This window comes from Vanellus vanellus, assembly GCF_965231255.1.
Source record: "Vanellus vanellus genome assembly, chromosome: 3".
NCBI classification, from domain to species: domain Eukaryota; kingdom Metazoa; phylum Chordata; class Aves; order Charadriiformes; family Charadriidae; genus Vanellus; species Vanellus vanellus.
The window spans coordinates 44,577,765-44,595,660 of NC_138907.1; the positions used below are offsets into that span (position 1 = coordinate 44,577,765).

The window sequence follows — 17,896 nt, forward strand, 5'->3', positions numbered from 1 at the left end:
GCTGGGTGTATAACAACCTATGGTGACTTAAATGGAAACTCTGTCCCACTCATTCTGAGCTCCATCTCACTTCATGAGGCCATACGTGTCCCTCCAGCATGCAGCGACTGTTGTTCATGCAAACACAGTGTATAGACATACATGACATACTTTTTTAACTTTTAGCAGACTGAAACCTCCTTTAATGTCCAGAAATATTTCTAGTTCTTGGAGAGAACCTCTAAATGATTGCCAATGACAGAGTCTCATAAGGTTTTGAAAAGCAGGCTTTATTTAATAGGCACATAATTGCTTTAATAGCACTGGGCTGCACAGCTCACTTCACCATTTGTAAATGGTTCTGTTTGATTACATTGCATTTCCTCAGTGTCGGTAGGATTCAAGTAAAAAAGTTACTGCTTTTACTTCTCTATCATTTCTCAAGATGGAAAAAAAACAGTATAACAACTAGCGCACAGGAGCATGATACAGACAGAACTGCCTGCGATCCAGTAAAAGTCAAGACAAACTCTAATTTGAGCACTGAACAGTTAAAGCTGCAAGATGACCGCACTACATTTGCTCGGATGGGTTTTTGCGTTATGCAGGATAGAGATGAATGTTGCCCACTAATACAACAAGGGACTGGCTTTCTTATACTGAGAAACAAAGACTGCCCAACACAGACAAGAATGAGGGTTTCAAAACAAAACAGCTCACATGAAATTAGCTTGCTTATTATTTCTGACTATAAAAGTTGTACTCCCTCAGCTGTAAAAGTTAAAGGCTTAAAAGCAAAAAATACTGCTTACAGAACTCTAAACCTGCAATTTAATCAGCTTTCCCCCCCTATATTACAACTCTTTGTGATAAAAGAAAACCATATTTAGGAGACAAAAACATAGCATTCTAGATTATTTTTGCAATTAAGTAGCTTACTTGGTTGACATATTTTTTCCCTGAAAAACTGCATTTTAGTATTTTATTCCACCAGTAGAAGCATATAAAATCAGAAATCATTAGAGGAAAATAATATTGCTCTACAGAAGAAAAAAGCATGACTTCTAACATAGTTTTATGAACATCATAAAAGAAGCACATATGGCGTTGAAACATTTTGAAAATGGAGAAATATTTTGTGAGTTTCAATGTTCTTAAGTTTTACATTCTATTTTCTGAATAGATATTTCCAGAGTTAATATCTTGTGGGGTTTTTTAGTATATTTTCTAGCATTGCATAGGACAGACAGCCTAAAACAAACAATGCAGAAATCTAGCGTGCTGCACACTTTAATATACACTAGTTACTTTAGTTACTAGCACTTTACACTGACGGTACCTACTGTATTTGTAAAACTCGTTTTTAAATCAGCTTGTCAAAGCTTTTGAGAAGCAATCTGGGCAATAAGGTGGGTATTTTCAGTGTCTACCATGAATATGGCCAATTACAGAATCAGAGGTCGCTCTCTCCATACAGTGCTGACGAAAAAGAGGTGTAATCCAGAGCCCCAGGAACAGACCCTGGGCCGGTGTACGGAGGCATTCTCTTGATGCAGTACTGAGCCTGCTCAGGAGGCAGCTCTCGACGTAACTCATCTGCCAGGATATAAGGCTGGGAGGGGGAATAGGATTGACAAATTCAGTATGTATTCTTCAAAGACACAACGTATATTTCTTTTCTGTAGCTGTGACTAACAAACTCAGACATCCTGCCTATTTTCCTGAGACCAAATATTTTCCTAGCTAAATTTCATCCCTAATGATGAGTTGAAGGGGACAACCCTACCTACAAACTGCTTAGGTCAAAATCCCATCTCAGGATATAGGATATGTGACTGTGTATGTTAGCTACCAAGCACTGTGCAGCCATGGGTAGATTGCTACTGGTACAACTCATTCATGGATAGGTAGTGCGTATCTCTAAAGCACGCTACTGCCCCTTCTGCAGTGACAGGACAGGCACATTTTCAGTTAAATCCTGTTAGTTTCAAGGTCCTAATATATTTGCAGTGAAAGATGCATTATTGCTCTTAATGGTTTGCATTTATGATATGAAGGATACCCTCTGTTAACAGACTTGACATTATTTAAAATAGCAATGTAATGAAAACCATTTTTTTCCTGAGACCTTGGCTTTCATCTTCCACATGAATTTCTACTGAGAACATGCCTGGAATTCAAAATGTGGTGCACAGTAACTGAGATCACAAAATCAATACAAACAGCCAGAATGAGAAAATCAATAGAGCGAGCTTGGGCAGATAAACCTGTACTGATGTGATCTCTCCTTTCTCCATAGCACAGGATTGGTTTCCTGGCAGCACTGTTTATGGCCCTCACTCTTACAGAACCTCTTGTGTTGCCATTATCCTCCCTTTCATCTTCATACACCACTCCACTTGCCAGTGGATCTGGTTGTAGGGGAGAAAAGCATGCCAAATTCAGGAGCTTCCTCCATGTACCCAGTAACCAGAGGCCTCCTCCTCCTAGGATAGGGGTACACCACATTGCATCACCCTGTTGAATGAGCTGTCAGGTCACAACATGGCTCACAATTAGGTATAGTTTGTGCAACTGACCCAGGCTATCTTCCAGAGGGCCAAACTCTGCATTGAAACATCCAGACAACAGCATGAAAGGCAGAATGAGTTCCCCTCTAGTCAAGGCTGTGGTGTGAAAATAACGTGATGTAGAATATATCCATTATGCAGACAAACCGTCTAAGTCTTGTCTAAGATGTCTAATTTTATGTTGGCTCTTTGTGATATGAGGGTATACAGACCAAGCCTTGAATTCTGCACCCATTTCAGCTGAGTCTTAGTTCCAAACAAGTAGAAAAGGCAAGTGCTTTACCTGAAGTCTTACAAATGGAAAACAAAACTTCTCTATTACTAAGAGACTTGTATATCACTTTCAGCAAAGAGAGGGGCTAAATAGGAGAACTATTGAATCCTTACAGCCAGCAACACGATGACTGACCTTATCAGAAGCCAAGATTCTGAAGGAAGCTATCACTTGCTCAGCCGTGTCTGTGTCTGCCGTTTCTCTGGTCATGAAGTCAATGAAGGACTGGAAAGTGACAGTTCCTTGCCCATTGGGGTCAACCAGAGACATGATTCGGGCAAACTCAGCTTCACCCTTTCACAGAATCAAAAAAAAAAAAAAAAAAAGGTCACCGTAATATCAATCACCAACAGCAACAGCCCGTGTCTCTCATGAACCAGTAAGGACCAGTGGTTACAAAGTCCTTAAAGCATCTTACTTAAGAACATACATTTCAGAGTCAATGAAATCTGGAATCTTAAATGCCCACCCCTTTTTTGCAAAAAGGACTCAGTGCTTTTGAAAAATGTATTCTTTCTCCTAAATACATAGTATGTACATTTTAATTAACTTTCTGCAACATCTCCTCCCTCCCACCATCCCTCAATGCCTGCTTAACTTGTTTTAACTTAACACTTCATTTTACCCCCCATCCTAAAACCATTGTAATTTAGGTGCTGCAAAGGGAGGTGAAACAATAGCCCAAGAAGCAGGGCACTTTCAGACCCAGTGAACTAAGACATAAGGGAAACAGTTCTGAAAACTTCATGCCAAATATAGGGCCGTCCAACTACGGCTAATCCTTTTTTCCACTAAAAGGGATTTTTGAGAATAAATAAGTGAAGGAAAGCAAATGTAACCCCTAAAGCTAGTTTATGAGAATTGAACAGCATCAAACTCATTCTTCCTCATGCAGATAGAAAAGGAGAAGGAAAAAAAAATCATTTAAAAACTGTTAATTTCAAAGTCTCCTTAATTCAAAGAGCAATGCAGTGGACCATAGAATATGGTTTTCCAGTGTCTATTTTTACTTTTAACTTCCTTTTTAACCATTTGAAAATAGAGAAAAAGCAAAGAAACAAGAAACTAGTATCTGTAGTGTAAATTACATCATTAGTATTCTGTCAATTTAAATAAGCTTCAGTGTTGCTGTGGTTAATATAAGCTGTAAGCAGAATCACTTGCCATCGTTTCTTAAAATTCATACCAAATCATAACCCATTGAAATTAAGCAAGCTCTGAAATCATCGTGGTCCATCAATCCATTCTTCCTCTGTTGACCGAAACAACGTAAGGAATATAGAAGGGAAGGTTTGAAGAATCCAAGGTCATTTCCAGAGTGGTGACGAGTTTAGACCATTGGCATATTGGATCCAGTGTATGAACAGTATTCATTGATATTGCCCAAGCAGGTCACCAGAATCATCATCAGTTTTAAAGGAGGAAGAAGTAACTAACATATTACACACAGGAAACGGACATTTTCACCACAAGAAGTAACATCAGGAAAGGTCAGGGGATAAAGGAGAAGAGGAGGTGACAAGAATATGGAGAACACAACCAGAGAAGACAAAGAGAAGGGCAAGGAGAAAAGTTTGTTACTAAACTAGTCAAACTCAGGAGATGCTCAAGCTGCCTCCCTGATATGAAATATCTTTGAAAGGTTCTGCATGGGATGGTGTTGTGACTAAAAGTATAGTTAAAACCAGTCTGAAAATAGTGTATCACTATTTTAAATACTCCACTCCAAGGCTAAGGCAGGTACACTATGAGAGCTGTCTGCTGACATATGGGAAATAAGTACAGGGGTTTTCCTTCTGACTGCAGGCTATTCAAGACTTGGACTACAGCAGAGGTGTGCATACTGGCTTAAAGGATAAGACTTGCAAGACTTAGAAGGAGGTCTGTTGAAGACCCTGTATAAAAGGAGGTTGCTTATTTTTCAGGCAATAATGTATCAGTGGCATTCCAAGCTCAGAGCTGAGTAAACATTAAATGGCATGATAGTAAGAAGGTAAATAAACATTTCCCCTGTGTTGTGATACAATGTAGGGGTTTGGAGAGAATTGTGTCATCCTAAATCAGGAGAGAGGAGTAGAGAGCTTGTCTTGAGTCCGAGGAAAGGAAAATTAGCAAAAGTCTGAGTGCAAGAAGCATAGGAGCTCCCCACAGCTATCTAGTAAAGCCCAAATAAAACATTTCAAACCAAGTAAAAGAAACAACCTGAAAAATCTTTGAAAAATGCATAGAAAAAATGCGGCTCCAAGTGATGCTAACAGTACATCTAATCCTGTTGTCTTCCCAGTGGCAGGGTCTTTTCAAAGCATTATGACCAATACATTGGAGTTTAAACACACAATCTCTTTGGCTATTATCATATTGTCCTATCTGGAAACAGAACAATATCAGTTTCCTCTACCTGCAGGTCATTTCCAACCTGTCCTAGACTGATGAGGCAGGCTTTAAATTCATCAGCATGTAGATTGTCAGATTCATCCTAGCATCCCATCACAGGTCATGCATTTAGGAAGGTGAAAAGAAGAAAAATCATAGATCAGGTTAGTCGGTTAGTAAAGAACATTCTACTCTTGTATTAATAACCGTGTTTTTACAGAACTTCATGGAAACATAATGTCAACATATTGTAATGAATTACCTAAAAAGTATACAACTTTCACAGGTTCATGCTTCAGGTTTTTTCTTACTGGAAGATGGTCCCTGTTTCAACTACAGAGTTAAAACTATGCTTCCTTTACAAGTGTTTTTTAACATTTTTGCCGATAAGACAGTTTTTATTCTATTGAACTGCCATTTGCTTCCTTCATTTCTAGTCATACAGTGTAAGTGAGGTGCAGTAAAAAGATCACTGGACCTGGGCAAAACATATCTTCCCAACTCAGTTACTGTTACTTCACTCTTGATCTGATAATATTACTTAACAACTAAATAGGCATATCTCAAAAGAGAGTAGAAGTACAAAACAAGTGATTCCTTGTCTAGATCCAAAATAAATGTATAACTTATTTTCAGTTATCTGTTTTATTTAATAACCTATATAGTAAGGTTTTGCTTTGAAAACTGACTTTAAAAAAAAAACATTGAATTCCAGGTTAAATCGCTCCTAATAACACCACATCATGGATCATTGTTTTGAACCAATATTTTTTTCCATTTTGCAGGTCCAGATAGTCACACTAACTTCTTAAAAACAGACTGGCTCATCTCTTTCTTCCTGTTCATACAAAATGTGTCCTATCAGAGGTTCAGATTGAGTTAACATGTATACAATTAAAGAGATGTTCTAAGATGAAAAATTATTACCCTTATTGATTTTACAGACTGACAGTTTGGAGAAGACCCAAGGTCTTCTGTCTGCTACATATTTGCCTGCTGGATGAATAATTTATTTTTGAAAATTTCTATATAGTTATGCAGGATTAAAATTATAGGAGTCTTAAGAAATGCACTGGGTTTATTTAATACACCAATAGGATAAACTGGTGCTTTATTAAGTTCATAATGTCATGCATTTTTAACATACCATACTGTTACTATACTGACTCCCTCTGCACCAACCTCCACCACCTCCATAAAGGCAGGACAAAAAATAACAGTGGGAAGCCAATGACAAGAGATAAAGCAAAGCTGCAAATCTGGAGCAGCATTTAGTTAAAAGCCATAATGACAGTGAAAGTTTTTTTCCTTGTCTTTTTCATTTCTATTTCATAGGATAATTTCTGCTATAAAGCATTCAAAATAGTTTATTCTATCATTCTGAAAATGTTAATCCAGACTGGCTTGAAACTCTCCAAAGCCATCCTGGAGACAGACTATGACAGGCACTAGGAGTAAAGTCAGCTCATTTTACTTTATTTCTCAAGCCAGAGGTATTACTGTGTGATTGCAAACAAAATTATATAAAAATGGCAGCTAAGAACCAAATCCTGTCCCTCCTCCTCCTCTACCAGGTGTTGGCAGAGACTATAAGCTATTTGACTACACCAGGGGGGTGGTGAGCATGTGCATCATCTCCTAACCAGCCACACATAGGAGCAGTAGTGAAGTGCAACAGGTAGCGAAGAGCAGACAGGAGTGGGAGAGGCCAGCTCTTCTACCAAGAAACCATTTTCTTTAGGAGAGGAGTGCAGTGGTTGTGCTGGAGCTCACAACCACCAGCTGGTTAAGTGGGATTCCCCAGTGAGGGTCCAAGTAGTTGTGCTGCGTGCTATAGCAGGTTCTCACACTCTTGTAGTGATTTTTTTTAATCTGCATCATATATGGCCTAAAAAGGCATCTTTGCCTTTGCAGTACATCAGAGTTTCATGGGATACAATAGTATTTTGCAAGTAATGCATAGATCAAGCCCATGCAAGGGCTTGCTCATTGGGAAATGGTTCTTTGTATTTATTTGTATTGTTTGCAGACCAACGTTAAGCACTGAACTTAGTTTTTTAAAGTATATAAACACCTTTGCCTTGTTCATCTTTTCCTGCCAATACAAAGTAAAACACTGAAATCCCCCTCCGTGTTTCATTATAAGTAAAACACTGAAATCTCCCTCCATGTTTCATTGTTAGGCCCCAGAAATCTTTTCCTTCCCCTTTGTGATTTATATGTGGCCTTATAAAACAAATGGGCTTCTGAGTCATAGTAATACGTTCTTAAATACACCCTTCAGTTTCCTGAATGCTAATTGATCTGCATAAGCCTGATCATGTGGTTCCTTTAATAGGGAGCTGTTGTTTTTCTGTTAGTAAAATATAGGGTGGCATGACGCTATTGTTCTGTATGCAGAGCTCCTACTTGAAATCTGTAGTTTACACAAAAATCAGTAGTAGAATATGTTAACAGCCATTACGATATTACATGCAGAGCAGCTGCAGATATTTTCACGGAATCATGGAATTTTCAGAGTTGGAAGGGACCTCTAGAGATCATCTAGTCCAACTCCCCTGCTAAAGCAGGATTGCCCAGAGCACATTACTCAGGACTGCATCCAGGCGCGTCTTGAAAATCTCCAGAGAAGGGGACTCCACGACCTCCCTGGGCAGCCTGTGCCAGTGCTCTGTCACCCTCACCATAAAGAAGTTTTTCCGTGTATTTGAACGGAACTTCCTGTGTTCTAACTTGTGCCCATTACCCCTCGTCCTGTCACTGGGAACCATTGAAAAGAGCCTGGCTCCATCCTCCTTCAACCCACCCTTTAGATACTTGTATGCCATAATAAGGTCTCCCCTCAGCGTTCTCTTCTCCAGACTAGAGAGTCCCAGCTCTCTCAGCCCTTCCTCATAAGGGAGATGCTCCGATCCCTTAATCATCATTTTATTACGTACTTCGCAATCTTACTTAGAATTTACTAAATATACTGAATCTGAAAAAGGAATCCCTGCATAAAAAGACTTCAAAACAACCAGTGACTGGCAACATATCTGTGCTGGTGTCCCAATCTGTCTGCATAGCATAATTCAGCTATGCACCATTTTGAACACCTCTAAACAGCTTCTGTGATTCAGACAGGGTCCCACTTTCTCTTTTTTTTTCTCTATGCAGTCACATTAAGGAAGGAAACATACCAGTGTTGCTAAAGATTTATATTTATACCTACAACTAGACTGTGCCTTTAGGCACAGCCTCCAGCAAGGAGTAGTGGGCAAGCAGCAACATCCTCAGGAATAACCTCTGGGGCACCAGTGTGCATACATGCCTGTTGGAAACACAAGAGCCTTGAGGGCTGCCTTCTAGCCCCAGGGGAGGCAGTGTATTCACAATTTGCCTTTAATTAGGATGACTTGTAATGCTTTCTGTTCTAGCATGTCTCTGCTGGCGGATGCACTGAAAGAAACACAACTCTTCCTGCTCTTCTAATTATTATGTGTGTGGTGCCCACTTACTCACTACAGTTTCAAAATAAGGGACATGTACCCCCCCGAAAAACCCTTGTAAAATACTGAATAGTTTTCTTTCAGAAATTCCAGATATAGAAGCCATTTAAAACAATTCACCCAATTATTTAGCTCTCTTTCCAAGGATTAACAACTGCAGAATTAAGCCCCATAATGGATTATGAATGGTAAGATTTTTTTATTTCTTTATATATTCTTCCTGGGGAGGAAGATAGGGGTTCCTTCCCAAGATTTATAAGCAAATGAATTTGTTTCTAGAAGCTCTCTATAAAAAGTTGTTAGGTTTATGTGTATCAGAATACATTCTTTAAAATGAGGAAGGGGGCTACTCTGCATATTAGTACTTCACTGACATCCTTAACACACGCTAAGAGTCAAACATTAAGATATGTCTTAATTTGGAGAAATGCCACAGAAGTCAGAGCTATAGCATGCAAAAATGATTCTGTTGTGCTTAGGTATTTAAAGCCTACTCATCAGGGACGGTATTATTTTTTGGGATCTTTTCTGGCTATTCATAATCATGAATAGCAGTCCAATTCTTTCAGTGTATTTTTTAACCTGTGTCAGGCATTCAGAAATGCTGCCAAGTGCAACAAAATTATCACATATACTGCTAATTCCATCTGGCATGGAGAAGCCATTATTTTTCATATTAGTGCTTACATTCAGATGATCTGGTTTCATTTTCATTTCTATTTAAGGTAATCACGACCATAAAAGCATCCATTACTGCCTTCTCTATCTAAATTCCAAAGTTAGTCTTCATTATTTTGTGTACCCCAAAGTAACTCCGACGAACCCTGGGTTTCCTTTATTCACCAACACTAAATATTTGAGTGTGCAAGGACATAGGAAGGATATAAAAATGGAAAACAAGCCTGCCTCTCTCAAACACTTTTGTTCAATGTGTCCTTCTTGCCTGTGTAGACTGTCGTATCTGGCCATTAAATTACAGTGTAATTTAATCAGTATAAACTTCTCTTTTATCAGTGTTTCTACTGTCTCTCCCCTGCAGGAAGCCTGGCTTGATGGTTGAGTGGTTTTAGATCTTACCTTCTTCCTTTCTTTAACTTGCATTATGCTACTAAGAACACAATTGTTGCATTGCGTCAGTGCAAACGTCCTCCTTGACCAATTTCTCATGTCTGATGCTAAGGGAAGGAGTATGCTAAAGGGGTCATATGCAAAATGGTCCTTCCCTTAAAGTGATCCTTCCAGGCCTCTTTTTTAAGGCCTTTGGATTGTATCTGTCATGGGGGAAGGTAAAGTCTGCAGCTAAACTTGCAGTCCAGGCCCAGATTGTTGAGGCCACAGAAATGGATGAAGCATCTATCTCCTTCTGCTTCTGACACAGCCACTCCGGCTTCCTGCAAGAGAAGTAAGGGCAGAAGGGACACTGCCTGAAGCCATGACTCTTTATAGCCTGAAGAAAGGAGACAGCCAGGGATAGGCAAGGATCTAGGAGCTGGGAAGCACATTATTGTCATAGCCAATCTCCAATCTGCCTGCAGCTATGTGATGTAAGCACCCTCTTTGGTTGGTGTAGGCGTTAGCTTCCTCTTTCAAGACCTTCTGAGGCACCAAGAAATGCCAGAAGTTATCTCCTCAGCCACTGAACCAGCCTTGCCTCCAGCGTGGCAGAGAACTCATCTATGAACTGCAAAGATACAGGGATGCTAGAAATGGACATCTAGTGCAAGATTGACTAGGATTCAGTCACCTTGCTTCCTTATCTTTAGGGAGCTGTCAAATCGTTGTGCAAAGTCCCTGGTTTCCCTTAATAGGGTCTCTCAAATACTGGCGTGTAATTTATCCAGGCCTGGTACTCTGTCTGCTTTTAATAGCTCTAATTGCTCAGTTATCTGCTCCAGTGCATTGGAAAAGCCATTTAGTATGCTACTTCCTTCCACCCCAAGAAATTTATCTGTGCTTCTGCGATGTTATCTTCTGCTTCCTTAGAAAACACAAAAAGGAATTATGGTGCACTGGAATCACATTAAGATTTTCCATAAAATCTGTTCCTGGTTCCTGTGTAGCTAACCTTTCCTATGCTTGTGTGCTTCTTCAAAAAGCAGAGGTTTGGCAATTCTGCTTTTCTTTCTAAACAATTAAGGATATTCTAAAGAATATTTAGCAAACTATGACTGACAGCATTTAATACACATCAAGTATAAGTCCAGGTATGGGTAACCATTTTGGGTAGGCCTGGACAAACAGGATGTCAGTGAAAAGAAAGTGGCATTTTGCTATAGCCTGAAATGATCTGAAGGAGCTGACTCATGTGATAACAGAATATAAGTCAGGGGTTAAGCACAGTCTGCTAACTACAGGAATCTGTACAGGGAAAAAGACAACAGCCTGGTGCTGCATTATGGTAATATTTTTTCAGTATTTGAAATGTGAACTTGGTTTTGAAGGTGGGCTCATGTGAGCACAGAGCCAGCGGAGCTAACCTATGCTCAGATGGTTCTCCGGTTGGGAATGTCAGATCCCTGTCTGTATGTATTCTGCTATTGTGTCTATTAATAGCTATCTTTTTAACCCTCTATCCATGAATACTACGTAACTCACAGAAGGAGTGAGTTAAGTTTCTTCATAATAGTGTTTTCTTTCCTACTTTTTTATTCATCCATGATTAGATAACTGAAAAGCCTCTTATTTCCCACATAGATCCAGAAAAAATAAAGGATTTTTGTTGACAGCTATCAGTGTTCCAACTATATTTCCTACAAATCTATTTGTAGGGGGACAAGTTGTGATTCAAAGGGAAAAAAAATTTAATCCAGATTACAGCTAAATTTAATGAGATGGAAGCCGCTGGCAAGTACATAGAACATGCTGCACTGCCTTAAAATAAAGGGGCATGTTATTTTCCAAAACACAGATTTATCCAGTTCTGCCTATTATTTGAACAAATACTCAATCATATTAGCAGAACCATAATTTTGCTTTACATTTAAAGAGTACAAATTAATCTTTAGTGTATCTGTACAATGCTATGATTTCATGAGGCTATAAATTCTTTGTTAACTAATCTTTTTTGCTGTTTTAAAAAGAGCCCATTGCTACTGCATTTGGAGTTTTTTAAAAGGCTTACATTTGGGATTGAAAGAAACTTGCTTTTGGGAATAATAAATGTTGCTAGTTTAGAAAAAGCAGGAGTACTGTACCCGGTCAAAATGATTGAATGATGCTCTGAAGTCATTCATTTGTTCCTGGGTGATACCCTTGGCATCTCTTGTGAGGATCTGAGTCTCAACCTCATTGATAGTTCGAGCAATGGTGGTAAGTAGGAGCTCCCATCCAACACGGATGTGCTATGAGAGAGAAAATACTGATTTATTAAAGAATCAAATATATTCTTCTAAGAGTACAAAAAGTAGAGTAAGGAAAAAATCAGATCTAATTATTTATGTGATACCTTTTCCATACCACTAACTCTATATTATGACCAAGGATCATAAAAATGGCTTTTAGAAAACATGGAACTGGTTTCTAAATGAGTACTTCTTCACTCAAAGTAAAAATAAGTGAAAATAAAACAAGTCTTACGAGATTATCAGAAAGTCTGGAAATTCCATCCTCTGTTGCAGTCTCTTTGAACTGGGGAAGGTAGTTAAATGGCAGAAGAGGGCAGAATAAACTAACAAAAAAGGGAGTAAATGGCTACCTCCATAGTATAGTTGGTGTGCTTGTTGTCAAACACCAGGGCTTCTTGTATAAGCTGATGATCTCCTTCCAGTTTGTCAATGTTGTGTTTATAATTAATGATATTGTGCTCATATTGCTTCAGCTGATTCATCTGGTCCTCCAAAGGCCCTGTCATTTCAATAGAGCTGCGGGCAATTTCCTGTTAAAAGAAACAAAGACAAACCCCCGCCCCACAAAATTTAAGTTGCAGATTTGCTAATTTTACCAATTTTCACATAAATATGTAACATTTTCATACTAAGAAGCAATAGTAACAAAACTTTCATACAGTGGAGACAATAAATTTTACTGTAGAAAACAGACTTCAAAAGAAATGTGGCACATTTATTTCTGAAATCATTACTGAGATGCCAGTGATCCCAGTATCTTTCCTTTACAGAAAGCAGAAGCTAAATAGTAATTGTTTAGTGATTGATTTTTCAAAGCTACATGTCCTGCTCACCATCAAGGTACCACTTGTTCAAGCTTCCACAGTTTTAAAAATCATCTTAACAGGTGCTAAATACTTCAGGATCAAACAGCTGGTGAACTATCATGGAGATTGCTGTTGTCCTGTCTATAAAGCAGAGATACAAAATTATAAAACACTTCGTTTGTCAGCTTCTGTGTGAGGGTCTGGCACTCACCTCCATCTTGGTCTGGATCCATGGCCCTATGACATTGGCCTGAGCAGCAAACTGGCGACGCAGGCGCTCATTCGCATGCTGGCGGGCTAGTTCCTCCTGCAAGGATTGATCCCTCTGAGGCACCAGCTGCTTCACCTGTTACAGTGGGAAAGCACTAAGTGTGAGTTATTTGAGCACAGTCATTATGATAGGATAACGAGACACATTCCGTCCATCATGTATATCTGAAGGTCTCTAATACATTGCAAATGCTTTTTTTGGCTTAGCCTTCTGGATTGCCCTAGGAGATTCTGAATTTAGTCCTTATTGCTTGGTTTTTATAACCCATTGACAGTGTGTTCTTGTCCGTGTAAGTTTATGTATTTGGTAAATTCATGCATTCTACATAATCATTTACCTTCAGCATATTACCTGTCTTGGTCCCTAATGCAACACAATTTGTGTGATCACTCTAGGAGCCTCTCTTTAATACCTCCCCAGTATTTTTTTAAGGTAACTGCCAATTTCAGTCTAATTGGACAGAACATTAACAGTCCCAAAGATGCTAATTTTTGACAACATTTGTGAAAAGCAGCAGCTGGGTAGAAGAGACACACAAACTACTGTTTATATTGAGAGAAAGAACACAATAATTTTCTGTTCCTTTGATAGCACCCCCTGTCCCATCTGCTGGCCAGCCACCAACTCTGCACTAGGCTCAACACATGCTTCTCTTGCCCCGCCAAAAAGGACATAGGTAATACTGAGTGACGGGAGCAAGTGATATTGTGAAACAAGCCTAGCAAACATAAGGGAGAACATAAGATACTTTAGAAAGTTCATTCTGGCATATGATGATCTGGAATAATTTACAGATTTATTGTAAAGTTCTCTGAATATTCTCAGTATTCCTAAACTAGAATACTATGTTACAATGTCCTTTAGGTATTTAGCATACATTACCTTTTCCCACTTGCTACGAATCTCATCCACAGTAACAGTGCTGTAAGGATTGCTTGCGCTTATTCTCATGCTGTAACTCTGAATAACTTTTTCAACTTCATTCTGGATTGATAGTATGGCCTGTCTTTCACCATCTGCCTCTGGCAAAGTAGCTTTAAATTGATCATGTGCAGAGATTAAACTCTAAAATCGGAAACAGAGAGGGAAAGCATGAAAAGTTTAATGTTCCTTACAACATCTGGAAGATCTGCTGTAAATAAGAACAGGAAGGTATCTCAGCCTCCCAAACATGTATCTACATGTATCTGTAGATACAGGAAATAATACATGTAGATACATTCTTGAAACAGCCCTTTGTGACTTTATCAGGACCATCGCTTCTTCCATGATCTCTGGAATATACTTTCATACCAGTGAAGAACCATATTTAGACACAGCAGACACTGCCTATCACAAAGATAATGTCAAGACAGAATATGGTTTTTTTTCTTACATGTGTTCTACTCTCTAAGAAGGAAAAGCTTCCTTTCTTGTCTTCGCAATGACTGTAAGCCAAAAAAGACAACCATTTACCTGAATTTCCTCTATGCTATGAACAATAAACATGTCCTGTAGGTCTTCCATAGCACCTTCCATCCAGTTGTTGAAAGGAGCAGCTCTTTTGGCAAATTCCAGGTGAAGCTGATCAATTGTTTCAAGCAATTTCTCCGTCCTCTGTAAAGGTTAGGAAAGGTACATTCCTTTGTTACTAGAGCAAGACCTAACTCCACACACATACCCACCCATGCACAAAATCATGCCTCATCTTTTCAAAAGCAATTGATAGTATTTTGACTGATTTCACCACCTGCTTTAAGGATTCTCACTCAAGGCAATAGGACTAATTGCAGTAAAGATACTCTCATATCCAATGTGATACAAGGGGTGTAGGTCTTTGAAGGATAAGAGGTGAAACAACTTTTTCATCACTGATATTTTAAGTATTTTTGTTATTGTAATCTATCTGCAAATCAATTAATATCTGCTAATCTTGCTTTAGTAACTTCTCGTAAGTATAAAAAGGAGTTAGACACATGTCTTCCACCTTGGCATCCATGTGTGTGACTTCCTCTTTTCCTAAGGAACAAGGTTTTGGAAAGTGTCTTAGTGCTTTGGAATACTCACTACCAAAAAATTAACCCAGTGCTGGCCGTTATCCTGTACTTCACCTGATTAAGCTCAGACAAGTATGAAAAGGTAAGCACCTAATGGCTTTTGTTATCTTTGCTGGACATCAAATTCCCAAAGTGTGGTGCTGTGAACTGCATCCCATTTGTTGCTGCTTTAGGACTGTGCTTGGCAGCTGAGCACTGTCAAGTCTGCTCTGAGCAAGTCAATCTATTTGCAAATGAAACCACACCAAATGAAATGGAGATCTAAGGAAAGGGTTTATTACTGTTTGGATGCAAAAGTGGATGCTCAGTGGCACTGTTTCCAGATCTGAAACAAATGGTTCATTCTCCCCTCCCTGCCTCAGCTCAGCTGCTGATCATTGTTATATGGTTTACCTCCAGTGCTTCTCTCCTTTTCTGAGTAAGTGTTCCCAGGCTGTCCCATTGGTCACATATCTTTTGGCATCTATCATTGACACTTGCAGCATCATGATAGTCCAGTTCACTAAGAAAGAGTGAAAACAAAAATCTGTGTGACTTTCTGAAAGACAGGAGCAGTTGCATTGTCCACTCTCTTCCATTGGCCCTCAGTAATTCCTCCCCTCTTTCTTGCAATATTTCTCCTCCAGGTAAGTAAGTGTTGTGGTATAGACATGTGTGACTTAGGCATTCAGCATTTCAAGAAGCACAGCACAGGAATAGGATCAACCTCCTCTGTTGTGAGAAAAATCAAATATCCATCTGTGACAAGCAGATATTAAAGACAATTAAGGTGTCTAACCATCTTTGTATCAGCTATTTCTGTGGCACGAGCAATTTGATCTCCTGAAGACCAGAATGCTTCAGTATGGGGCTTTATCAAGTTTCTGAAGATTGGTACAGTTTTAAATTAATTGGCCTGAAATACAAGTTTCATTTTAAATAATCCAATGATCCTTTCCAGCCTCATATGCTCTGAAATTATTTAACTGAAAAACAGACCTCAGGCTGCATTCAAAAGCCTAACCTCTCTCTCACAGGCCTGGCAATACTAATAGGGGCTGCTCAGATCTGGGGCACAGAGAACAATTCTCATCTTCCTCTCCAGGAACTCCTCACAGAGCTATATCCTAGAACTGGCTGGTTCAGAGAACAGGAATCTCCTGACCCATGTATGCCACCAGCATGAATCAGTGCACCCACAAAGCGTGTACCAGTTAGCATTGCTTTTTCACCTGTTTAATAGGCTCATATTATCCTGACAGAAAACAACTTACTATTCTGCCTAAGACTGGAATAACTTTTTAAGGCTCTCTCCTGAGATTCTGCACTGAGCCTGTCCCAGATGGAATTTTTTATCTCAGTGGCAGATAACCCCCTTGGTTCTGCTGCAGCCATCATTACCATAATAAAATACATGTGTTTGGCACTTTGGAAATTCACTTTTATTGGTGTATCATCATCCACTGAATTTAGCTCTTGGCTGCTCCTTGAGGACACTTTGCCCAGTACTAAATATTGCACAGATTCTGATTATGTGACAGCATAGCAATATGAAGCTAAGATTTACTTTAAGGCTTGAACAAGACTTTAAATGCAGATAGAGTTTGTTTCCTTCTTCTGAACATTCTTCTCTAGGCAACTGGCAAGAGTTCTTCCACCAATAACTAAGAGATTTACAGAGGACAATATGAGAACAGAGGTAGCTTTCCTCCATGAAGCTACACTGTAGGCCAGGGGCAATGTTCAGGCTTCCTCCTCTAAGATCAGTCAGAGCAATCTGGTTTGGGATGAAGTTGAATAGGATGTGAAAGATTCTGTTTAAAAGAGGCTTCAGATGTGCTGCAATCAATCGACTATTGAAAGTAAAGAATGGTAAAACAAGTAAAAATAAAATGCCATAAAAATAAAAAAAAAAACAACCAACCAAACAAACAAAGCCAACCCCAAATTGTGAAAGTAGAACTGTTACATGTAAGGAGAAAGCTGTCAGCAAGTCATACTATAGAAGGGTGCTTTAACTTGAAAACTTGCTTCCTCCTTTAGAGCAAGTCCTTTTGTTAGCCTTCAAAGGCATGCAACAAAAGCCATCTGATTAGGAAATATTAAGTCAGAAGCATGCAGTTTTGGATGAAACAGGCTAAGATGTATTTTGCTGCAATGAGTTTTTTGGCTAGAAGTTGGGGTTTTTCATTATAGCATATTGAGATTATTAGATGATGTTCCTGTGTGAGCTGTGAGCTCACTAAGCAGATGGGATGTGGAGATTTGTATTCTGGTCTCTTTTTCACATATCAAATCTAGTATACCAGAATATGGACAAGGTATTTTTCCAGATATTCCAGGTCACATCCCTGAGAGTACTGCAAATTTTATTTTTGCTTCACTTATCTCCTTCTGTCAATTAGGATAAGGGCAGGTGTCCTTCCATGAAAGTGAAGGACTGATTGTACCAGCTCTGGTCAAAGTCCTGGAAGGTAACATGCAACGTTCCTCCACGAGCTCTGGCAGGGAGGCTCAATCATTCCCCACAGTATCTCTGCTACCCTATTGCTTCCAAGATATGTGCTGTGAACAAATAGGTAGGAGCATAATATTATCAAAACAAAATTTAAAAAGCGCACCACACCCATGGATCAAAAATCCACTGCACTAAGCAGTGTAGCTCCACTGTCTTTCTGGGCCTGCTGTAGTTTACTTCAAACTAAATGTGTTACATGTGTCAAAGAACATTTTTCTGCTCAAAGCAGGAACAGAGGAAAAAATAACAACTCATAGG

General features: G+C 39.2%; 1 protein-coding gene across 1 annotated transcript in view; it reads right to left on the minus strand.

Annotated features, from left to right (window-relative positions):
- Positions 1–248: 248 nt before the first annotated feature.
- Positions 249–17,896, minus strand: part of ACTN2 (actinin alpha 2) — a 67,970-nt gene continuing 50,322 nt past the window's right edge. The window contains exons 13-21 of the mRNA XM_082480170.1: positions 15,535–15,643; positions 14,561–14,701; positions 13,988–14,170; positions 13,046–13,180; positions 12,379–12,558; positions 11,879–12,025; positions 4,010–4,075; positions 2,959–3,117; positions 249–1,591 (exon numbers count right to left, since the gene is read on the minus strand). Of these exons, the coding sequence (XP_082336296.1) occupies positions 1,433–1,591; positions 2,959–3,117; positions 4,010–4,075; positions 11,879–12,025; positions 12,379–12,558; positions 13,046–13,180; positions 13,988–14,170; positions 14,561–14,701; positions 15,535–15,643 (1,279 nt within the window). The 3' untranslated portion in view covers positions 249–1,432. The remainder of the gene's footprint in view (positions 1,592–2,958; positions 3,118–4,009; positions 4,076–11,878; positions 12,026–12,378; positions 12,559–13,045; positions 13,181–13,987; positions 14,171–14,560; positions 14,702–15,534; positions 15,644–17,896) is intronic.